Raw genomic sequence first — 24,621 nt, forward strand, 5'->3', positions numbered from 1 at the left:
AAGGGAGGGGATAAGGGTGGGAAAAAGAAAGAGGGCATTATGATTAGCATGTATAGTGCATGGGGGACACGGGGAGGGCTGCGCAACACAGAGAAGACAAGTAGTGATTTTACAGCATCTTACTATGCAGATGGACAGTGACTGTGAAGGGGTATGTGGGGGGGACTTGGTGAAGGGGGGAACCTAGTAAACATAATGTTCTTTCTGTAATCAATAACAAGTGTTGCCAAAGATGGAGAGAAATTTGCACCCTCATACAATACAGACAGAAATGTCATATTGTATAGCTGCTGTTGGGGAGAAAGAAATTTCCTCTATCCCTCAAGGTTCTTCTAGCCGGTCTAAGAATCAAATTGACATGAGACAGATTAAGAGGAAAAAACAAAGTTTAATTACATATGTATGGAGAATCCACAGACATGGGTTCCAAAGACAGAGGTATATATGGGATAGGCGTCTGAGACTTCAAAGGTAAAGGAAAGTAATTCACAGGATATGAAGAGTAAATGTTTGAACAAATATTTCCTGGGCCACACAGAAAAAATAAACAATGAGGGGACACAAAGAGGAACTTGAACACTCAGCTACACCCCTCCCTGTCTACCACACCTAGTTTACATTATAATATAGCTATCTAATGTGATAGCTCTCTTCCTTAAGCATGTCCTCTAAATTCTTTTTATGCAGTTGGGGGGTGGGAGGTCAAAGTTTCTTTCTGGGTCTTTTTGCCCCTTGATTGTTCTCAACTCTGAAATAATCTGCATGTCACAATGGCACATTGGGGTGGCCTGCCCTTGGCTCCAACATGGCTTTGGAAAACAGGCAGTTCCTCAAAAGGTTAAGCAGAAATTGACTATATGACCCAGCAATTTCACTCCTAGGTATATGTGCAAGAGAATTAAAAACATTGTCCACATAAAAACTTGCATATGAATATCCACAGCAGCATTAGTCATAATGGCCAAAAAAGTGGAAACAATCCAAACATCCATCAACTGAAGAATAAATTGTGATATAGCTATATAATGGAATATTATCCAACCATAAAAAGGATGAAGTACCAGTACATGCTACAATGTGGATGGATCTTGAAAATGTTGGGCTAAATGGAAGAAGCCAGACATAGAAGGCCACATACTATATGATTCCACTTATATGAAATGTCTGGAGTAAGTAAATCTGTAGAAATAGAAAGTAGATTAGTGGTTGCCTAGGGCTGGAGGGTGGGTTTGAGGATGGCAGCTAAGGGATGCGGGCTTTCTCGTGGGGTAATGAAAATGTTCTCAAATTGATGGTGGTGTTAGTCACACAACTCTGAATATACAGTAAAAGCCACTGAATTGTACACTATAGATGGATGGGTTGTATGGTATGTAGATTCTATCTCACTGAAGTTGTTTTAAAATAGTATAAAAGAAGAATGAGGAGGAGGAGGAAGAAGAGGAGACTCTCAGGATATACTGTGATTCTTGATGCCTGGAGCCACCTCTCAGTCACGCCATCCCCTGCCATGCCCGTCCCTGCTCATGGTCTGATACCTCCAGCTTACACCCCAGATCCATTCTGCTTAGGCATGAAAATAATCACATGTGAATGTTTCTGTGGTCAGACCAGCTGTTCTATCCACTGGCCTGGTAAGGGGTTTATTTCATCAAACTAGTTTTGAAGGTGAGGGAAAACTCTGAGTGGGAAGCAGGCCCCTCTGGGCAGTGCAACCAGCTGCAGAAGTGGCCCAGGCCTGGGAGAGCCGGGAACTCCAGCCTCGTGAGGGCTGTGGCTGTGTCCAGCTGCAGTTAGGTTAAGCCCCCAGCCCAAGGGGGTGAGAGTGTGGCCCTCAGGGTCCTGGGGCCCTTGAACAGCCTCAAGTCTGTGCCCCTGGAGGCCTGGCCCCCAGAGCGTGGCGCTCCAGAACAGTCCTCAAGGCCTGCAGGATGGTGCCCTGGCTGTTCTGTACATTGTAGTCACTGAGCTGCAGCAGGCGGTCAAAGTCTTCCTCCTTGTAGGTCATGTTGAACAGGGAGTAGGGCGAGGTGGCCCCAGTGAGATCCACCTGGCCAGCTGGGAGCTCTGCAGGGCTGCGCTGCACACCTGCCCAGGGGGTAGGGGGTCAGGGGCAGGACCCAGAGTCCTCCACAGCTAGGCCCAGGGGTGGGCTGCTCCCCACTGAAGAGACTCCTTGCTTTTCTCCCAACCCTCTGTGTCCTTTGCCCAGAAATATAATGTGATTAGTAGGATACTATTCTGAGCTATGGGAAGTTTGCCATGCCCCACATTTCCTTGTAGCATTACACTTCTGTTATGCAGGCAGCCCTGTGGTATCTCCCTGTATCACCATCAGGGGTAAGGTGGAAACAGCCAGAAAAACAAAGTCAATTAGGTTAGTGAATGGAATCTTAAAACTCACAACGGAAACAAGAGTCTGAAAACCAAAGGACTTTCGCTTTGCAAAAACCCATCTTTGTTAAGAGAGGAAGAGAACCGCTAAGACCTGGGCTGAGCATTTAACGAGTAAAGCTGGAAGGTTTGAAATTATGGTGGGAATAAGAAAGCCAGGAATAATGCCCAAAGGCAGAAAGTAGGTTTTCCACTAAAAGGAGATAAAAGTCTGACCAGCAAATGGGAGGTGAAGATTGGAAGGAAGGTGATGAGGGCTTAGATTTCAGCGGCCCCAGAGTAGAGGTACAGCTCCCGGAGAAAGGATGTCACCCTGGGCTGGGGAGGGGCAATATAGTCCAAATGAGCCCCCAGGGAGGTTCAGGGGAACCTGAGAGAGGGGACTGGCCTCTTTTCTCTGCCTGTCTTGCCTGCAGAGCCTTCATGAAGTCCTCTGACTTGGTGCTTGAGCAGGGCAGAGATGGCTGCGGATGGTGACAATGGAGGCAAGGCCCCGGATGCGGGGTTCCGATACATCCCCCCACAGAGCAGGAGAGCAGAGGAGCCCCGGGGGTGGCTAGGGGGATTGTAGGGGGAAGGCTGAAGGAGTCTGGGATCATAACAGAGGACAGCAGTACAGTGACTTTGTAAAAAGATAGCCCCTGCAGGGATGCGGGCACCCACAACAGAGGCCGGGCTCAGGACTGTTGTGTTGCAAAGTGGGCGGGACTAGCCGTTAAGCTCTCCTCTCTGCTGGCTGCAGGGGCACCAGAGGGCCCAGGGCGGTGCCTTTGAGGATCTGGGCTGCCAGGCTGTAAGGGAGGGAGGGGCTGCCTTACCGGGGGCTGAGTGGTCCTGGAAGGAGGCATTGACCAGCGGGAAGTGCAGCAGCACAGGGCAGTCAGGGCAGGTGGGGTCTGAGAAGAGATGACACTCTCCCGGCTGGCACTGGTCCTGCGGGCTGGGCTCCACTCGGGGGAACGGCAGACCCCGGGCCCGGCAGTACAGCTCAGTCTGCTGCAGCACCTGGTAGGGGATGGGGGGCCCAGGGAGAACCAGCTACTTCCCAGTTATCTAGGTCAGTGCTCCAGAGTGGAGTCACTCTAGGGTGGCTCCAGCCCAAACCGACTGCTCAGTGTCAAGACAACCTGGTTCTACCCTGTTCATGGCCCAGTCAAGCTACTTTGTGCCTCTGCCTTGGAGGGAGGTGAAGCATCCCAGTGGTTTGCAGTGTTGTTGGTTGAAACCTCATGGTGGGCTACAGATCTAGCATCACCACCCCATTTGGGATTGCTGTTGCTGGGTTATTCAAATCGCAGAGCCTAAAGGTCCTCAGCAGGAGACCCATTTTTGTATCAGAGCCTTACCTACCACCCCAACACCTCCCCGGACCCCCAGCTGCCACTGCCAGCCAGGGAGGCCCTCGGGGATGGATGTGGACAGGCCAGAGTCTCCTCCTACTTCCATCTTGCATTCCTCTTAGGGTAAGCCTGACAGCTTCCTCCCTGTTCCCCATCCTGGAAGCCCAGGACCCAGCACCTCCACACGAAGGATCCTGGAAGAAGTGTGCGGGTCGGAGCCTGTCCCACTCCCTCTCCTTAGGAACACAGAAGGTCTGGGCCAGTGGCCCAGTGGCCAGTGCTTGCCCCTGAGCAGAGGGTTGGGGGTTCCCATGGGGTGACTGGAGGTACCTCAAAAGGTGAGGAGAGGGAGTAGTCAAAGGAGAGAATGAGGTCCAGCCTGCGGCCTGGCCGGAACATGCAGGGACAGCTCGTGTTGAGGAAGTAGCCGGCATCCACCAGGCAGAGCTGGGGCTCCTGAGGGGTCAGCTGGCCAGGGGTGGCATTTAGCTGGCAATCTGGGGGGGGAGGCAGTGAAGTCAGGGGTAGTGCCTCTGCCACAGACCATCTACTCACCCGCTTCAGACTGCGTTTGCCTCCATGTCCCCGTCCTGCCTCCGTCCTATCTTCCTATCATGTCACTGCCTGAATGCTCATGCTACCCTAGACCTGCCCAAGGTCAGAGGTGGGTGCTGTGACACCCAAGGCCTCTGCCAGTCACAGCCATGGCCCACCTCCACCTGGAGCCGCCCCTCATTACAGCAGTGGCCCCTACCTGCCCAGGTGGAGAAGTCCTTCTGGCCATGGTAGTCCTGGTGCAGCTGGAGGCCTTGAAGGAAGTTGGAGCTGTGCTGCTGGAGGGGCCTTCCTGTCAGAAAGCCCTTAAATGCCTGGGCCAGTGCCGTGCCGGGCTCTAGCCATGAGGTGTCTGGCCATGAGGAGGTCCTCAAGGAGGAAGGGGGCTCCTCTGGGCCCAGAAAAACAGATGTAGGTCTAGTGAGGAGCCTGGAAACATCTGGCCCTGCCTCCCCTCTGATGGCACTCCCCCAACCCCAGGTTGGAAGGGGAAGTGGACTTGGCCCCAGCCTCCGTCACTGGGCCCTTTCCTACCCAGCTTCCGGATCTTGTCCTTGATGTGCTGCCTCCAGGAGTCACCGGAGCTGCTGAGGTCATACCAAGCATCCAGCAAATTCAGGGAGAAAATGTTGCTCCAGATGCCTGAAGGCCAAAACCCCAGGAGAGGTCAGCCTCAGGCCTCAGACCTGGCCCCCAACCCCTAAAGGGGATGGAAAGGGGAGGGGGAGGGGGCTGCCCGTACAGTGGCTCTTCCCCATAGCCCAACCTGGCCTTCACCTGGGGGCTCTGCTAGACCTGAGGCAGGAGTCCCGTGCAGTCAGAGACCTGGCCCAGGACTGGTCAGGGCCCTCAGAGTGACCACCCCTCACCTTCCAGAAAGCAGATCCGGGACTCAGGAAGCCTCCTCATCAGCCGCCCCATGAAGAACTCAGAGCCGAAGAGCTCAGCAGGGACCAAGGCTCCGTACTTCAGGAACCCGACCTCATAGGGGGAGAACTCGACCCACTCTAAGGTTGCAGGAAGGAGAGGCAGGGATGGGAGGGGAGTGAGCTGAGGTGCAGGCACTTCAGCTCTCATAGGGGCCAAAGATACTGCCCCGCAGCAAGCATCAGCCTCCTCTCTGCCTGGCCGGGTCCTGGGCTGACCACTCCTGCCCCAGCCCCTTGACCACATCCCCACTCCGCCCACCTCCAGGACAGCGAGTGCCACAGGCTGGCTCCTCAGCCCATGGGTTGCCATCCTTCCAGAAGGCTGGGAAATCTGTGCAGGACTTTCCTGTTTGAATTCTCTGGAGCATAGCAGGGTGCAGAGGAAGGGTATGTGGGTGTTGGAGGGTAGAGTGGACCGAACTGAGAACTGTACCCTTGAAGTCGAGGGTCTCCAGATTGTTCTCTTTGACGTTGAGGCTCAAGTAGAGGGGCAGAGGGTTCTGGCCCCGCTCTAGTGCAGCTCTCTGTCCCGACAGCCTCTGCTCCATCACCTGGGGCAGATAAGTGAGGGTAGGAGCACCTTGGAGACAGCAACTCCACCGGGACAGTGGCAGGGTGGGGGCACAGGCCAGTGGTGGGGAGGCAGCTCTGCCACTGGGATTTGGGTGGCATGGGTGGGTACACACATTCAGTTTCGGCTCCTGCCCCACATTCGGACCAGCTCCATATGCAGGGTAGCCATGTGTGGCTGCGAAGGTCGTGCACTGTGTATCTCCAGAGAGTGGCATTCACAAGGACTGCCATGTCAACAGTGACACTCCACCGCTGCATCCTGTGTTGCCAGTGGCCCCATCTTTATGGATTGAAGCGTGGCGTGGATGGGGATTCTGGCACACAGACACAAAGGCACACACGTGCTCATGTGCTTGCACACACACATTGCTTTCCAGAAAGGAAGCAGGAGGCTCCTTTTAGTATACACTGTAAGCTCTGCCAGAGGATGGGCTGCCCCTTCTAGCTTCACCTTAATGCAGTTCAAGGCTCAGCCCCTCCCAGATGCTTTCCTGACATCCTTCCCTCCCCCTTTACCCCATTTGCTCCTGCTTCACACAGTATGAAGTTGTACCCAATTGTTTATTCTCACCTTCTGGTTTGAATGTTCTCTTTAATAAAACTCCAAGTTCTGTTTTTGATGGCAAGGACTATGGCTTGCCTTTTGGGGGAGCCTCCACAGAGCCTCATGGAGTTCTAGGGGCAAAGAAAGGTCTTGCTCTATCCCGGGCCAGAGATGTAAATAGCGTTCATCTAAGGTGTCAGCAAGGTTAATGGTGGGGGCTTCCTGGAGCCCCACCTTGGGAAGGCCCTGGGCCGTTCCTGGCAGAGCAGTACGTGTACCATGAACACCATCGCTCCTCAGGCCCTCTGAGCCAGAAGGCACCTCATCTAGAGCCAGGGGGGGTCCCAACCTGCCTTTACCATCTGGCATCAGCCTTTACCATCCAATTTCCTTAGAGTATGTTCAACAGATTACTGAGTCTTTTCTGATAATCAGCAGAAGCCACTTAGGAATTTGCCTTTTTAAAAATCTCCCCAGGTGATTCTGATGCTCAGCCAGCTGTGCGGTCCAGGATTCTGGCCCGGCCTATCCAACAAGGAGCCCCCTGCACACTCACAGCAGCCTCCGCATACCCGGCTTACTGCCTCTTCCCCCGTAGCCCTCTGTCACTCAGGAAGAGCACTCATCTGTCAGCCACAGTCATCTTTTCCCGAGTTCTTCAGTGGTACCCAGTATGACTTGAGTTATAGGGAATCCCCAGGAAAATCCCCAGATATGGCTCAAGTCCCAGCACTGAGGAGTCGAGATATCCACGGGTCAGTGCTGCAGGTGTGAATGCGTATGTGTGCTGAGGAAGGAGGTGGCTTGATTAATACCTGCAATTTCCCTTATTAAAGTCCTTTTATTCAGGAATCCTGTTTGCCTGCTCTTTTGACATGTATGATGAGGGATAATGCCCTTTTACTGCAGATGCCAGATTACTGCCCTGGAGAAAGGGGCTGCGCACTCCTTCATGTCCCAAAACAGCACCTGCTGTCCTTTTCCTTTCCACAGCTCACTGCTAAGTTGTGGCAGGCCTCTGGATCTCTAGCTCCCCTGCTTCTAGTGGGGGCCCCCAACCCCGTGCAACACCACTCTGAGGACCCAAGGGGTCACGTGAAGTGTGGGAGCTGGCGCAGGGGTGGTGATGTATTGATGGGTCTGGCATTGTACAGGGTGGGACTAACAGGTGTGCAAAACCTTTGTCCAGAGACAAAGAAAACATGTAAGCCTGTGTAGCACAGGAAAAGATAAGAGCAAAACTATGAGTTTCTTCTTGAGGAATGGTGAGCAGCTTCTCAGAAGTTCAGTGCTTGTCAGCAAATGAAAAAAAAAAGTTTCAAAGAGATAGTTTGAGAAGCACTGCTTATACCGTATTTTATAAGCAGTTTTTTTTTTTTTTTTTTTACCAAAACTGAATCAATAGTATAGAAGTATGTAGACTGATAAAGTTGTTCTGAGTAAAGTTCAGGGTATAATATTTTTCTAATACTTAATGAAATTGTGATGTGTGTTGAATGGAGTTATATTTTCTGACATTTTTAAATGACGTTGGGTACTGCAGATTAGTACATAGATGATAAATACTTTTTCTTATCTAAAGACCTAAATTTGTAATCAATATTAAATTTGCCTCAATGAAGAAGTTTTTAAAAGCATACAATGAATGTTAGCTTTAAGAGATAAAGCTAAGAAACATAATTAACTATGAAAAACAATTTTTTATAATGGGACAGAATTTTAAAAGTATCATGGGTGCTCATTTTTAGGAATGCATTTTTGCTCAATAATACCACAAGAATTTTTATTCTTGTGAGCAAAAAACAACTAATTAAGTTTGTCTTTTTAAAAATGACTATAAACCTTGTACATAAAACCATGCATAAAGTCATTACTGGAGGATCAAATGGTAATTAAATAAAAGTCCTTTTTATAACTTAGGATCAAACTGCATTTTCTAGCACCTCATAAAATGAACTGTTAAAACAAGCTTCTCTCACTCTATATGTAATTTCTACCACCAGGCAGAAAAGTCAGTTGGTAAAACACAACACCCTCAAAACAGCAGACCTGAAGAATACATCAGAATTATTAGTAAAAATATCTCAACTAATTACTTTGGCTTTATAAATTCAATGCCATTTCAATAAAAATCCCAACAACATTTAACAGAGAAATTAACTAGCTGATTCTGTTATGCATATAGAAACGCAAAGCACTGAATAGCCAAGGCAATCCTGGGAAGAACCAAGGTGGCAGGCGGTAAGTTTGCCCTATAGGATACCAAGATTCATGGCCAACATAGTATAACTAAGCCAGTGCAAACTGGCGCAGGGACAGAGGATCAGTCCCACTAGGATGGAACAGAAAGAGCCCAAGAAAAAAGCCATGAGTATATGAACACTATCACATGGCAGGAGTAGCATCGCCCATCGGTGGAGGAAATAACTCAGTAAGTGATATTGAGCAAAGTTTGCTATCCATATGGAAAAAAATAAAATTGCACTCATATTTACACAATACCTGAAGATAAATTCTGGGTACAGTAAAGGCCTAACTGTGAAAAAGACAAATCTTTAAAACCTTTATAAGAATATATAGGAAGATATTTTATAACTTTAGGGGAGGGAAGGGTTTCTTAATGAAGACCCTAAAAGCACACACTATAAGGAGAAGAGTGATAATACATTAGAATATATTAAAATTATGCATCAAAATCAATTGAAATTTGATAGAGGATTAATACCCAGCATATATAAAGAATTCCTACCAAACAATATTAAAAGATGAATTAAATAGAAAAATGGAGGAGGGTTTGAGTAGGTGATCCCCAGAAGAGGAAGTCCCAAGGACAAATATACTTGAAAATATGATTAGTCTCATTAAAAAAAATCAAGGAAATGGAAAATTATCATAAAATTTCATTTCACACCCATAAAGTAAACAAAAATGCAGAAGTCTAAAGAGCATGATGAGAAAAAGAAACTATGATACACTGGTGATGGGAATGTGAATTAATGCAAGACTTTTGGAGAGCAATTTGGCAATAGCTAGAAAGTTGAAGATACACATACACAATGGCCTACCAATTCCACTACTGGGTATATATCATCAAGGCTTAGAGAATCTCTAACACATGTGCACAGGGAGATTTGCACAGAACCACTTGTGCAAATATTATATTTTTCTTAAGGATATATATATTTATAAAGTAAATGTAATAGAGGTATATATGATAAAGTATATAATAAAAGTACATAAACTATTATGTAATTATAATATAATAAAGTGTACAGACTATGGATATGTATGGGGTGATAAACCTAAATTCAGGATGGTGGTTACCTCTGGGGGTGGGAGGGAGATGGGACTGGGGAGGGGTCCAAAGGTGGCTTCAACTCTCTGTGACACTTCATTTCTTAGGTTGGTTGGTGAGATCATGCATATTCATTACATTACTCTTTATGCCCTATGCATTTTCTCAAGCCTAAAGATTATCATAATGCATATTTAATAAAAATATTAAGATTTTTAGAATAAATATTCTTCAACTAAAATATTTTTTAAACTAATAAATAAAAAATAAGAATGGTTGGTAATTTCCAAGTAGTGTTTTGCTTCCCAGCAAGAATAAAATTTAAAGAAAAAAATTCAAAGCGAATTCATGTCTGGTTAACTTATATGATAATCATTCTTGGTTAAACTCCTGATACCCAAAGATAAGAAAAATAAGAATTCTTCCTTGGGTAATGTATTGATAGTAAACTTTTTTGTTATGCATGTTAAAGATACTTTTTAGTTGTTTCAAATGCTTTAAAGAAACTTTGTTCAGGTAATTATATGTAGTAAAACAATAGTATGAAAAAAATCACTGATTTTAATAATTGTAGTTAATGTAAGATTCAGCCATTAACTTACTAAGCTTTTCTTAAAGAAGCAATGTATAAAAAATACATATGCTCAGTTTTGTCTTAATACTGATACAAAACATAGAAATAGAATAGTTAACCCATAATGCTTACTTATGTCAATGTACCACTAAGTGCTCACAACAACCCTATGAAGTAAGTACTATTTTCATCTGCATAGTGCAGATGAGAAAAGTGAGGCACAGAAAGGCTATGTAATTTGCCCAAGGACACAGAGCTACTAAGAGGCACTGGGATTAAGCTCAGGAAATTTGGCTCAAGTCTGTGTTTTTAACACGTCTGTAAGGATGAAGAATACATTTCATATTGCAATATAAATAAAAGCTATTCAAGCAATCTCACCAACTCTTAAACACAATGCAAAAACTTTGTTTGCTTAAGTGACTTTGGCATTAATTGACCCTAGCTCTTGGGAAATCCAGAGATTTCTGTTTAACGGCAATTAATTGAAGACTAGCCTGATTCAAAAGGCAGCTTTCAAAGTTTGGCAGACACTGAAACACAGCAGTTCCCACATCTTTCAACCACCAGCCCTGGCTTCTCCAAGCCTGCCTGAAATGCAAATCTGGGTGTCAGCCTGCTGATTTCTGTGAGGCTGCCCTCACCCTGCCTGCCCTTTCCCCCTCGCCCTGCATGCACAGGTGCCCTACCTGACCATGCAGCATGAACTCCAGCACAAGAGCCCACAGGTCCACAAAAGTCGCGGTTTGGCCCTGCTCAGCCCGCAGCTCCAGCTCCCGGTGGTAGCGCGCCAGGCATTCCGGGGAAAAGGCCTCCAGCTTGCTCTTGGCTAGGTGCCTCCGGGCATGTCTGATGGGCTTCTCAAGGCTCCTCTGTGACCACTCAGGGTCCCCATAGAGGTGGGCCATTGTCCTGAGAGAACAAAGGGACAGTATGGTGGAAGGCCAAGGCCCAGCCTGGGTCTGCAACTCCTTCCCCACCTCTGACCTCTCCAACAGGTCCCTTCTGCCACCAAGGCCCTGCCAACTGGAAAATGTGTCTCAGGGCTCTCTCCTTTTAGAGCAGTGCCATTCAATATAAGTACAATCTGAGCTACATATGTTTTCCTAGTAACCACATTTTATAAAAGTAAAAAGAGATAAATATTATTAATATTTTTAATTTAATTCAATATGTCACAAAATTACCATTTCAACATGTAAAAATATTAAAAAACTAACATAGATTTTAATTTTTTTCAAACCAAGTCTTCAAAATTCACTGTATATTATGACTTATCTCAGTTTGGACTAGCCACATTTCAACAACTGTCACCTAAACTCAGACTTTACTCCTCTTTCACTCCTTAAAGTCACATTTCAGTAAGACTCAAAGGAATAAATCTCTAACAGTGAAAAGTCCCACCTCATCAGAGGCAGTGGAACGTAGGGAGGCAAAGTTGTCTTTGGTAAAATAGCATCCCTTGACTTCAATTTCGTTATCTATGCTGCAGGGACAATCAGAGAAACTATCCTAGAGAGTGTTGTGAGGATTAAATCAGGTAATAAAGAAGAAAGAGCTACCAATTTAGAGCACCTGGTACATGTTAGACATGTTGAGTGTTTTTCTTTAGCTGTCTCCTTCCAATCCGAGGGAGTTTGTACTGCTATTACTCCCATTTTGGAAACAAGTCAACTGAGAATCAGAGGAAATTAAGTTGCTCCAGTTCTCCCAGGCAGTTGTGTTGCAGAGACTCAAACTCAGCCCCTTCTGAACCAGCTACGTTATACCTCCTCAGTAGCATGGAATGGACGCCCTGAAACACCTGGTTTATGGCAGGGCCTATGTAATGTCTGTTTCCTCCCTTTTGTGAAAGAAATCCCAGCATCCATCAGAACTTACTACTCACACCCACTTAGCTCCCCCATGCCGAGGAGCCCTCTGACATCACCCCACTCCTCCCTGGGGCCTGGTCATCTCGCTCTGCCAGTCCCCAGGGCCCTCACCATGTAGAACCCGAGATGCCACTGAAGTAGGTCACACAGTCCAGGAGGCCCAGCTTCTGCAGGGCCAACAGGTGGCCGTAGAGGGAGGTCATGGCACGGGCACCTCCTCCTGTGGCCATGATGCCCACAGTAGGGACCTGGGCCACACACAGACACAGGTGGGCTTAACCAGGACACAGAAGCAGCCGCCTCTTGCTTCCAGGGAAGGCACTGTGTGGTCAGGGCCTGAGGGAGTCGGGCTTAGATCTAGTGCCCAGACCCTCCCCAGGAAGCGACAGCTCTTGGCTCTGGACAGAGCCCCAAATGGAGCAAGATCCCCAGAGCTTACCCACGACCCATATCTCCTCCCAGGCTCTGCTGACTGGGGTATGGGAGAGGGTATGGGAATCAGGTACTCCCTTAAGGCCAGTCCATGGTATCTGCACCCACATCCCTCAGCACCCCCACACCTCATCCTCCCGCAGGTCTCCGTCCAGCTGCAAGGCCTGCTTCAGGGCCCTGGCCACCACCTGCTTCCTCCTGCTCAGGAAGGCCTGCTCCTCGGCACACAGATCAAAGCCCAGGTGTATGGAAAGCTCCTTAGGGCTGTGGCAGGAGAGGATCCAAGGGTCAGGGACACCCGTGTAGCTTGGTCACAGGTTGGCCAGGCCCACAGTAGCTGCCAAATAACCTCTCTGCTCCCAACCCCAAGGACCACCCTCTCCACAGCACTCCCCTGCCCCACGACCACCCTACTATCCCCCACAGGTATGTCCTTTACCAGCCCTCAGTCTTGAGCTGCAGCCTCACTCCTGGGGTCTGAAACCAAAGCAAGAGACTCCCCTTAGAATGTCCTAGACCCTGACCAGAGTGTGGGTGTCCCCTGGGGGCCCTGGGCTCCCCCATCTCTACGCACACTGTACTTCCCCTCCACTTGAAGCCACTTACATTTGCAGCAGGAACGTCAATGGGCACCTCTGTCCCCACAGCCAAGGACCTCAGGGGCAGGGTAATGTGTCCAACTGAGTTGTCTGCATTCCAGCCATTGCTTTTGAAGCTCTGGGGGGAAATATTCATTCATTCATTCATTCATTCATTCATTCATTCATTCATTCATTGATTCAATAAATCCTTACTATCTAGACAGCAATCTAGACACAGTCCTTCCTTGATAATATAAAAATAATTATAATATTTACAATTATTGTAATTATAATAATAATTACTAGTAATTACAAAAATAATAATAGCTAATTTTATTTGTTATTCTAACTGAATTGTGTATATGAATTTATGAAGAAACAGGTCATGAAATGATGCTAGTCAATGTTGTGAAGAAAAGCAGTGTGATACGGTAGAGCACCCAAGGGCAGGGTATGTGAGTCTATTGAAGATGGAGGGTCAAGGAGGGCCCCTCTGAGCAGATACCATTTGTGTGAGACCTAAGAAAGGAGGAAGAAGAAGGGGAGGAAGGGGAAAAGGCAGCCTTGGAAGGAGCCGGAGGAAAACAGGGAAAGCAGCTGGCATGTTGGAAGACGGAGAGCAGACAAGTAGGCTGGAGCATCAGGAACGAGGGGGAGCATAAACAAAATGGGACAGCAGAGGTGGGCAGAGGTGGGCAGACGCCAGCCACGCAGGGCCTTGTGGGTGCAGATGTGAGATTTTATTCTAAAAGCATCACTGGAGGAGCCATTGAAGGGTTCAAAGTCTGACATGGCGTAGCAGCTCCCCATGCTCACTCCAGGCCCCTGGTGAGCCTCTCTGTCTGCCGAGAGTGTGGTGCCTAACTGGGGAGGCTGGCTAGGCCATGGGGCCCGACCTTGGAAGGAGGAAGGCCGGGAGGAGCCCATGGCAGCTGGAGCCGGCCCAAGCCTAGGGCTGGCGGGAGAGCATCAGAGCCAAGACCCACCCTTAGGTGTCCGATCAGCTCTGCCTCCTGGGCCGCCATGTAGTGGAAGCGGAAGGCAGAGGCTTTGTCCAGCGCAGATGTCTGTGTGTCCTCATATGACCCCTTCAGCACCAGCTCCAGCTCCAGATCTAGGGAGACAGCAGGCAGGTTATTTCGGGGGAGCAAAGGCCCGAAACCCCAGCAAGGACTTGGGACATTGGCAGTGATGCCTAGACATGTTCAAGGCCCAGGCGCCTGGTAAACAGGTAAACAGGATGCTGGGAAGTGTCCTCCCTGGCCTGACAGGCCCTACAACCCACATGGGACTCCCTCTCCAGTAACTTGCCTCCCCCAGGTCAGGGACCTGTCTCCCTTGTGCCGGGTGGGAAAGAAGAGAGGCACCCTCTGCCTTGCTGCTCGCCTCCTGCCCCACATGGGCTCCCAGCCCACCCCACCTCCCCCAGCGCTCCAGGCAGAAGCCAGACCTGGTTCTGAGCAGCTCTCACCTGCCACCACAGGCGTGCTGTCCAGACGGACATCCAGGCATGACAGCTCTCGGGCCTGGGGCAGACCACCTCATGGGCAAGGGCGGTCCAGGGGAAGCTGAGGTCCCCTCAACTTCACCCTCTGGGCCCCACTGTCCCAAATCCACCACACTGAACAAGAAGTGGGGTCCAGAGTGCAGTTGGATGCAGAAACCCCTCACCCCACCTCAGGTTCACTGCCACTGCTAAGCCAGATATCTGGGAGCAGCCAGGAGAGCTGTCTCCACCCCGACCCCCACCTCCAGCTCTCCTAGATTTGCTAAACTTCTGGAATCTCTGAAAGCCCAGCCCTTAGCCACAGTTGTTCTTCTCTGTCTCTCAACGTGGAGGATGATTTCCATTGCAATTGCTCCCAGAGAATATCATGCCAACCACTGGCCCACAGGATGATGGAATGGCCCTGAGCAACCCTTCACATGTTATCAGCTAGAGTATCTCCTGACTGTCCTCCATGCAAACGGCTTGCCGAAGGAGCTGCCGCAGTCTCCCTGTAATGCCTGCAGGCTGATGTCTGCAGGCCTCTTTGCTCTTGCTACTGACCCTCTGCCTTAGAAGTGCTGAGTTTATCGGCCCACCAGCTGGTCTCCATCACCTCAGATAAAAGGCAGCTGCCATAGGTATGACTATTTGAATGTGTATTTTTTAAAAAAAGTAATGTGTATTTTTTTAAAAAAGTAACATTAGCCCATCATCCAACAGGCACTTGCATGATCCTGAAGGTGGGTGACTCCTTCAGTTTGGTGCTCTTTATGCCCTACTCGCCTCACAGTAGGCCGACCCTGCCCCTGGGTCACATCTGTTCGCTGGTCCAGGACCTTGCTTTGAGTAGAAAGCTTCTAGTGCATCGCTGGCCACCTGTCCCTGCCCACTGCAGTGACATGAGCTTGCTGTTTTAGGGGAGCTGACCAGGACTCTCTACTGCCCCAAAGAGGGGCCGACTGACCCCAATGCCATCCCAGAGCTCTCAGATTGGAAGCACACCACACTGGAAACTCCCGCTGATACCTCAGTGTTACAGCCTGACCTGGGCCTGGCCTGCGTGACTTCCTCACCACCTTCCAGGACTAAGAACCGAGTTTACCATAGGTGACTGCATACTGTCAGGAAGTACCTACATTCCCCCAGTGCTCCCTCAGCCATCCTGCCGTGGGGTGAAGCCTGCTCTCAGCAGAGCCTCGGCCTCCCCTCTCTCCATGTTCCCTTAAGCCCCAGGCCCCTCTCAGCCCCTCAGCCCCCAACCACAGCTGTAGGTGACCACCTAGCTGGAAGGCCAGGGGCGGTCTTCCCACAAAGTCTTGTCCTTGTCCACAGCCCAGGCTACTGCCCATCTGCACTCGGACCCCGGCACCTGCTCTGGGCCCCTTCCCCACAAACCCCCACAAGCCTGGGGACAGTGGTTACCACAAGGACGTCGTTGGTGATGAGGTTTTCTGGGCAGTCTGACCTGGAAAAACCGAAAGATTCAGCCTGGCTCTGCGAAGTTACAGGTGTCTTGTGCTGACCTGCCCCTCACAGCCAAAGCTCAGCCCGTGTGCGGGCTCCCTGGGTGCTGTGGAGGGACCCTGAGGCCTGGATCCCACCGAGGGTGAGGGGAGATGCTTCTAAACAGCAAAAGGTGAGGACAGAGTGGGGCAGAGAAAACACTGACCTTCCTCTCCTTGTTTTTCTAAGAGGATTCCCCACCTGGACTGGCCGGGACGGGCAGGTGAGTGGCAGGAAACCTGGCTGGACTCACCAGTGGGAAGATATGGGCAAAGATATTTCCTTAAATAAGGCCTGGGTCCTGAAAACACTCCGTGGGCTGTGTGATTGTTACTCACGTTTTCTCCATCAGGAATTCCACGTCCAGCTCCTCCTGTCCCTTAAATCAAAGATGAGCAAGTTGTCAACATTGACACACGACTTTGGAGTTGACACAGTTCTTTTACATGCACTATTGCATCATCTCAAGCAGTCTCTAAGGGAGGCACGGTTTACAGCTCTTCCCATTTGACAGATCTGGAAACTGAGGTTTAGGGAAAGATGGGCTGCCTGTCAAGTCACCCCCAATGAGTCAGTCAGTAAGTCTGCATAGAACACACCTTCCTCCCTGGCAGGGCCGAGGGGGCAGACGAGGAGCATGGGACAAGGAGGCTTGTGGATGCCCCAGACCCATTTCATCTTCCTCCTGAGGGGACCCCACCCCAGAACTCGGCCCTCCCTGCTCTCAGTCTCCACCGGCTGGAGAAGAGCTCAGAGCCTGTAACAAAAAAGGCCTTGGCACCATGGGGCTCAGAGGCAGTGAGGCGGGGTGATAGAGCCAGTGACTACCTGAAGGGTTAGTTACATTGAGCTGTGTTTTGAGGGACAGCAGGAAGTTCTCCACCACCCAGAACCTTCCTCCCAAAGATGACTAAAATTCCTGCGTGGAGTGATTCAGTCTGTAACAGTCAAGTTAAACTCTCTCCATTCCTACTAAAATGTAAACGTCTCTGGGAGAGGTTTCCATCTTCCTGTAAATGAGTTCAGCCCAGCAACATCCCAACAGATAACAAAAACCATGAGACTTGCTCAGCCTGAAGCTGAGAGACGTGGGACTGGTGGGGACCCCCACCCACCTGGGGACGCAGGGATAAGGTCTTCCGGAGCAGCTTGCCAGGAATGACTTCTGATACATCATAGAGAAACTTGAAGCAGATATCATCTTCTGTGACTGAGTCCTCATCATAGACAGTCAGCTCCAGAACATTCTAGGGACCCAAGACAGCAATTTTGCACATTATTTACTCATAACTGCAGCTCACACATGTGGAACCCTTACTTGAAAAGATTATGGCTCCACACTTTGTACTTCAGAATAAAAATAATGGTAAAACTTAAAAGCTCTTAAAGGAAATCCAGCAAAGTTGTTCCTAATTTCCGTCTGCTAATTTGTGTTTTTATAAAAAATAAAGTTCTTTCAAAGAGTCAGCCGTGTGCTTTGCTGGTTCCCAAATGCAGGATAGGGACCAGACATCGCACTGGGAGCCTTCTGGGCATTATCTCATCTCAACTCACACTCTCCCCATCTGGAGGGGAGGAGGGGATCTTACTGTCCCCATTCCATAGATGGGCCTGGAGAGGACTGGCAGTTTGCTGGGGTGGGGCCCACAGCTGGTTGGTGGGCTCACACATTCTCTCATGCAGCATTCCCAGGGGCACAAGGACACTCCTGCCCCAGTTTCTCTGACTGAGCTCTGGAGGAAGGTGCACTCCACCCCAGCAACCCTCCCTGTGGGGGGATTGGCCCATCCACACATGGGTGACCCTGGCCGTTACCTTGACCTGTCTCTGAATTAGGAAACTGAAGGTCTCATTCCATACAGGATGACTGGAGTTGGTGACTGTTTTGGTCTTAAACTTCATTCCAGGTGAGGTTGGCAGCTGTAGGGTCACGTAGGGGTCTGCCTCACTCCCTGCCAACATCAGGGAACCATGGTGAGAGACAGTTCCTCACTCTCACCTCTGGGGGCCTTGCCAGATTCCCACCTAGGCCTCCACAGCCACCACGGGCAGCTCAGCCCAGCCCAGCCCCAAGGCACTCATCCAGGCCTTTCATATTGGACCCAGACAGCCCTACACCCCTATAACCCAGGAAACAATTACTCACAGAGGTCAGCCCAGCCCAGGCCCCGCGCCTCCAGGACCCTGATGGTGAGCCGCCAGCAGGCAGAGGCCTCCTGGAGAGAAATTGCAGACTCCTGAGTTCCTGCTGTTCATTCATCAGCCCCAGCAGTCTGCACCAAGGCTTCTCCCAGATGCTTGGTGATGCTGGGGCCAAACAGCGTTTGCCCCCGACTGTCTTTAGGCCCAGGGTTCCGGGCTATAGCGGTCAAGGCATGGCAGACCACCTTGGGGTGGAATTTGTGGGGGAGGGGGTCCCTGAGCTGTGCAGTGTAGTGGAGAAAGCAGGGAACTGAGGGCTAAGGAATGACCACCACACTGGACATGTCAGCTGGGGGTCTGCCACTCCTAGAGCTCCCAGGGAGGCAGCCCTTTGATGAAGCATGTGGTCTTTCTGCCCAGCACCCCCACTACCCTCAGCCCTATGGAGAGGAAGTGGGCGCATGACTCCAAGGAGCTGAGCCCTGGGAGCCCGTGTCTGTGACAGCCAGGTGCTCACCCTCTCCTGGGTGTGAATCAGGAAACTCTAAGAGCATTAGGCGGTTACCATGAGCACGGGGTGAAAGGTCACTGTGTATTGAGATGTTGGCAAGGCTACATCAGCCTATAGACAAGCCCAGAGATGAGGAAGAAGAAACTGAGTGGGCAGAAGCCCTGAGGGACAGAGAGGAGTAGACATAGGTGGCAGGAGGAAAAGCAGAAGATAGGCAGGACATGGCTGAGTCCTGCTGGGGACAGGGCAGTGAACAACCCTCAGTCCCCCAGTGCTGAGGTCCTTGGCACTGCTGGGATCCGAGGGCAGAGGGGCCTTGGGTTTCCTTTCTTCCTGAGGCCCAGCTAGGTGGACTTTTCTGGTCACCTGACATAGGTTTCTTGTGGTCAGCCCCTGTGCTCCAAGGCATAGGCAGCGCTGTGCAGGTATGGCAGGCATTCAGCACTGCCTGGCGGGCAGGCACTATTGGGACGAAACCAAAGCTGCTTCCTGCTTGGCACCCTTCCACCACCAGCCCCATTCTGTGTGTGATCTGGAGATCTCGGCTCCTGCCCAGAGCTGGTCTCTGCTCTGCACAGGCCCCGCCATCCCCTGCACTCCCCACAGAGAACCATGAAAGCCACCCAGGACTTCTGCCCCCTGGCTCCCTGCACATCCCTCTCCTGTGGCTTCATGCTGAGAGTCTTGTCATTCCTGTCCGTTTTCTGGCAGAGCACTTCAGCAAGGTAGACTTGTTTCTCCCTTCCTAGGGATTAACTCCAGTGACACTGGTGGGGGTCTGCCAGTGTCGCAAAAGTTCAATCCTCTGGGCCTCAAGCAGAGGATTTAATTGGCAGGGATTTAATGACTTTGTGGACACCTGGCCCCAGGTCCTCCCCGCCTGCCACTGAGAAGGTGCTGGCTGGGGTCCCCCAACTCTGAGATGGGGTGGACAGCAGCACAGTCTCCCTGATCCTGGGGGCCACAGCCTGAAGGCTGCTCTGAAGCCACTTGGGGCTGCTGAGAAGTGCTCCAAGCTGCTCACTTTCCAGCCAGTCGCCATGCCCAATTTGAGTGCTGTTGCCCATCTCCTCTGGTCACGGAGAGCCTCTCAACCTCAGAAAGCCCACTGTTTCCCAAAAGGATATTTTTCCTAGAGTGAAATTCCATTTCTCTTCAACTCGAAAACTGTCACTAACACAGAGCGCCCAGAGGATGGGCTGTGACAATAATTACAGTGACTGGTTGTTCCTGGGGGCAGTCGAGCAGAGTGGTCAGGGCAGGCTCCAGCCAGCGTAGCCTGACCTAAACCCTGGTCCTCCACCTACTTGCTATGTGACCCTGCGCAAGTCACTAAACTTGGTGCCTCCATCTCCTCACAGGCAGTGGGAATAATAATAGTATCCACCTCTCACCATGTGCTGAGGCTAAATGTATTAATGCCTGTAGAATGCTTAGCAAAAAAGTAAGCGGTTTCTACATAATTGCTCTTACTACTATTTATTAAGTGCTTGTTATGTTTCTAGGTGCTGTACTAAGCATATTACATATCTGAACTTGATTTATCTTCCTGACAACCTCATGAAAGAATACTCTCATTTCCTCCCATTTTACAGATGAGAGAATTGAGGCTCCAAAAAGTTAAATTGCCCTAGGTCACAGGGTTAGCAGGTGACATAGTTAGGATTCAAGGCCAGAGCTCATAACCACTGTGCTTTCCAACTTTCCCAGCCTCTTTGTAAAAGCATGCAACTTTTGCCCACTGCCCTATGAATATCCAGACACTAGAATTTCATAGATTTCTTTTAGACAAAAATATGATAATTGAACTAACATGTTAACTACTATGATTCTTTCCTCCTGAGGGCATTGGGCTTCACCTTCCCTGTTGAAAGAATCTCCCATCTGAAGCAGTGCCTTCACTGCCAACCGACCCTGGCTGCTCATGGCAGGGTTCTCCAGCAGGGACCCCAGCCCAGCTTCCTGTAGGGCCCTGGAAGTGCCTCCCTGCTGAGAGTCTCAGCCACCGTCTCTCCACCCACGCAGGGACACCGGGGCCTCCTTCCACCTCCTCCCTGTGGAGAGGCTCAGTGCTGGCCCCTGCCCTTCACGGGGCATGTGGTCCAAGGAGCCTGAGGGGGGCTGGAGTCCCCAGACTGGAGTCCAGAGTATCTATGACCAGGTGGTCTTCAGCAGGAAGAGAAAAATAAGCAGGCTGCCCTTTTCCCTGCCTGGCACCCAGTGGCCTGTGGTGGGGCAGTGCGGGGAGGCTGGAGAGAAGAGGAGCGGACGCTGCCGGCCCAGCCTGGGGCCCTGCTCCTCCTGAGTCAGGCTGGGCCGATGCTCCCAGATCACCCAGAAAGTATGTACAGAGCAAGTCTTGGATGCACGGCCTGCCCTGCCAGCCCAGCTCATGCTGCCATGGCAGGCTCCAGGTCCCTGTTCCAGGAGGAAAGAGGCTGGGTAAGGCCCCCGCTGAGGCTTGCCCAGCCCAGGAGCCACCTTGAAGGCTGAAATCCACTGGCCCTGGGAGCATCAGCTGGAGGCTAGGTGCCTCCCAGGTGTGTGGGCAGGCGTAGGCTCCAGGGTCGCCGAAACCTGGGCTTCAGTTTTGCTCCTGGGCTGGGACCACAGCAGGCAGAGGGTAGGAGGAGGAGGATGTTTAGCTTTCCCCAGGGAGATGACAGTGAAGGGGATTCTTCAAAAACTTTCACCTCTGGATTCTGGCACTCAGGCTCCTGACCAGGGGAGCAGATGGAACCAAGGCTGTCCAGCCCTTCCTCTGCCATGCTTCTGCAGATTGGGGTTCCTCTGAGAGCCCCACTAGGGTGTTTCCACAGATGCCTGCCCTGGTAAGGGCCCTCCAGACCTCAGGCTGACACAGCCCGGGCAGCAAGGGCTGTCCTTCCGTGGTAGGAGCCCTCTCCGTCTTCCCCAGGATGCCCTGGTGTCTGGCCAGCCCCAGGCAAGTTTCCTCCAGGAGCACCTGAAGGCTCCAGAAGCGTAGCAAGTTCAGAAAATGAGGCAAATGCCTCAGGATAGAGAGCCTGGGATGCTTAGCCCCCTTCGTGGCCACAGGATGGGGCACCAGGGGGGCCCGGAGGAGCCAGTCCCCGTGGCCTTGTTTCCTGGCAGAAGATAAGAAATTTGGGCTGAGGGGAAGCACCAGGTAGGAGTGGGGTGAGTAGTTTGTAGGCCTTCTTGGCCTGGTGTAGCCGCATCTCTTACTCCCAGTAAACAATTGGCAATGAATGGGCACTGCGCTGGCAGAGCTCCTGAGACGTGCAGGGTAGCCCCTGGGCTCCAGCCAGTTCCTGGAGGTGCCCTGCCTCCAGGTGGCAGGTGGGACACGCAGCCACTGTGTTCTCTGATGCAGTGTATGAGCCCCTGTCGGGGGGACAGGAAGGGGCTGTAAGGGGGCTGTTGGCTGGTCACTCAAGTGTGGAGAGAGGAGGTCCTTGCTTCTATGGATGCTGATCACCCACCCCACACACTCTGCATCCTCAAGCACAGAACCCTCACCTTCTCTGATCTCCCCCAGGCCTCTCCCTGGGCAGAGACCCCAGGCCTGGGCCCCAGGCCCTCCCCACAATCACCATGGTTTCAGCTGTGTCAGCTTCTTGGAATTCACGCAACCCCAGGCCTACCCTGAGAGAGGCCCAGGGGCTCGGCAGCACTGTTACCTGGTCAGGATGGCCAGATGGTCCTCTAGGTGTCAGTTTCTCCATGACAACCCTTTCGGCTCCACTCCAAGCTCCTGCCAAGATGTCAGCTCCCTGGCTGGCTGGCAGCAGCTATTCCAGTGGGATGGGACCGTGCATCTGCCAGCCTCCAAGAAGCCACGATCCTATAAACAGGTTAGGGCTCCACCTCCAGGTCACTCCCTCAGCCCAGCATCTTCTCCTCTTCCCCAAGTGGCTGGGCCAACCAGCACCTCCAGAAACCTCTGGCAGGGCTCCAGGAACCACAGGTGGAGTACCCCTTCCAGCTGTAGGGTGTCAGGGCTGCCGGTGCAGCAATCCGGGTGAGACAGGTCTCAGGGACAATGGCAGGAAGCTGGTTCACTGAGGCTGAGGGCTGAGGATGGGAAGTGGCAGAGCTGAGGAACCCCCACAGCCCAGCCCCAGCCTGAGCCAGGCCAGCCTGTGGGAAGAAGAGTGGAGCATCAGAGAGCAGACGGGATGCTGGAACTCCTCGGCAGCTCCTAGCGGCCTGGAGCCTGGGTGTGAGCAGAAGGGCAGTCCCAGAGGGCAGGCCCCGAGCAGTCAGAGACTGTGCAGGCTCTGGGCCCTCAGCAGTACCCTCACTACTTCCATTTGGCTGGTCCTAGGAGTTCAGAGGGTTTCAATTAGACTCAGCTGGAAAACTGTAATAATGGCAGAAGAGACCAATCAGGAAACTCTTAAGATTATGAACTTTACAGAAAAACTCTGTAAGTAACTGGTTTAAACTATTTGGTGTGCACAGTGACACTAAATGGTCTCCTGAAATGATGTGAATTCAGTTATTTTACTGCCAGTTCACTATGTAATTGAACAACAATGATTTGTATTTCAAGGCAAATGAAACTGAATTAATGTTAAATTATTACAAATGGATATAAAATGTATTACTACAGAATCAGCCAAAATAAAATTAACAATGGTCTACGAACAAGTGAAAAATAATTGAATGGAAAATACAATTTGCATGAACTCAGGACCTGTCTTGCCAATCTCCATACCCCTGACTCTGAAAAAACTATGATTAGGGAGCAGGGAAAGGGAGAGGTGGGCCAAGGGGGACAAAGTTCAGGTCAGAGGACAGAAGAGAGGCAGAGGAGATATGGGGGCATCAGTTGGAAGCAGGGCCACCTTGAAGCCACCTGCTGATCCCCCAGGCCACTGCAGCCCTCAAGGGGCGGGGGACGTGCCTACAGGGCTCATCTGAGCAGGCCCCCCAAGCTGCGAGGAGGTCTTGGGCACCTCCATCTGCCAGTCTGTCATCCCTTCTTCCTTAGCTGGCCTTCCCCTCTCTTCCTACCACTCTCTCTTCTCAAAGTTTGCTCTACACACACAGTAAATTACCAGCTACTTTTCACTTGGCATTCATTGACCGTCTATTTTCCCAAATTTCCTCTGCAGAACCAGCCCTTCCACAGTTTGGGTGGTGTCACTCCACCTCCAGCCACAAGAATGCAGCATGCGGCCGGGCTACCTAACCAGCTCATGGCTCATTGGACTCATGAGCCAAGCTGGTGCGCAGTAAATCCTGGTGCATGGAGTACTGAAAGAGGCACTTTGTGCTTCCTGCTGGACAAGAACCTGCGAGGATGTGACGCTGGAGCTGCTGAATGTACACATCTTGCCACAAGAGGAAGACCTGTCAGGAAAAGGAGCCAATGGTAACAGTTAACACTTAAACAGTATGGATGCTGTGCAGGCAGAGGCACTGCAGGTCTATTACAGGGAAGCCAGTGATGCTTACACTGGTCCTCCTCTTTCACACGCCCTTCCTGTGTGCTGAGAGGACCCCGCAATAGCTTCTTGTGATCATACATATGTGTTCATAAAATTTGGAAAACTAAGCAGCTGGCTGAGACCACTGTGTTCCCATTCTTTCATCTCCTCTGTTAATGCTCACGTGACTGTGGCTATCTGGCCAAGAAGTGGAGTTAGAGGTACATTTAATTTCGGTTTAGTGGAACATAGTTATGTGGTTTGCCATCAGTTTCATGTACAGTGAAGTTCCTGCAAGTCATTCTGGTTTAGGAATAGCTTCTGAAACGCTCCTACCACCTACTGTGCCAGCTCATTGGGAATTGTGACACAAAGATACAAGGCCAGAGGTTGCGTTCCACTGTGAAAAAGGCAGGGTAGAGGGAGAGAAACAAAGTCTGAAACATACAGAGCCAGAAATTAGTCTGG

The 24,621-nt window shown here is 50.7% G+C and overlaps 1 protein-coding gene across 2 annotated transcripts; it reads right to left on the minus strand.

The window, feature by feature from the left end:
• Positions 1 to 368: 368 nt before the first annotated feature.
• Positions 369 to 22,556, minus strand: PLA2G4D (phospholipase A2 group IVD). 2 transcript variants are annotated; one of them, XM_017642826.3, is made up of 20 exons: positions 22,399 to 22,554; positions 18,230 to 18,299; positions 17,899 to 18,035; positions 17,199 to 17,330; positions 16,422 to 16,462; positions 16,003 to 16,045; positions 14,563 to 14,617; positions 14,078 to 14,205; positions 13,117 to 13,227; positions 12,950 to 12,987; positions 12,639 to 12,774; positions 12,190 to 12,326; positions 10,894 to 11,116; positions 5,652 to 5,769; positions 5,159 to 5,296; positions 4,824 to 4,931; positions 4,489 to 4,680; positions 4,065 to 4,231; positions 3,213 to 3,399; positions 369 to 2,088 (listed from the first exon to the last, which is right to left on the minus strand). In XM_017642826.3, the coding sequence occupies exons 1-20, from the start codon at positions 22,441 to 22,443 to the stop codon at positions 1,862 to 1,864; spliced, it is 2,433 nt and encodes an 810-aa protein (XP_017498315.3). In that variant the 5' UTR covers positions 22,444 to 22,554; the 3' UTR covers positions 369 to 1,861. The 2 variants fall into 2 exon arrangements, with proteins under 2 accessions (XP_017498315.3, XP_073067785.1); XM_073211684.1 differs by having other exon boundaries at positions 1,952 to 2,858; positions 22,399 to 22,556.
• Positions 22,557 to 24,621: the final 2,065 nt, after the last annotated feature.

Source organism: Manis javanica, chromosome 8, assembly GCF_040802235.1.
Source record: "Manis javanica isolate MJ-LG chromosome 8, MJ_LKY, whole genome shotgun sequence".
Classification (NCBI taxonomy): Eukaryota; Metazoa; Chordata; class Mammalia; order Pholidota; family Manidae; genus Manis; species Manis javanica.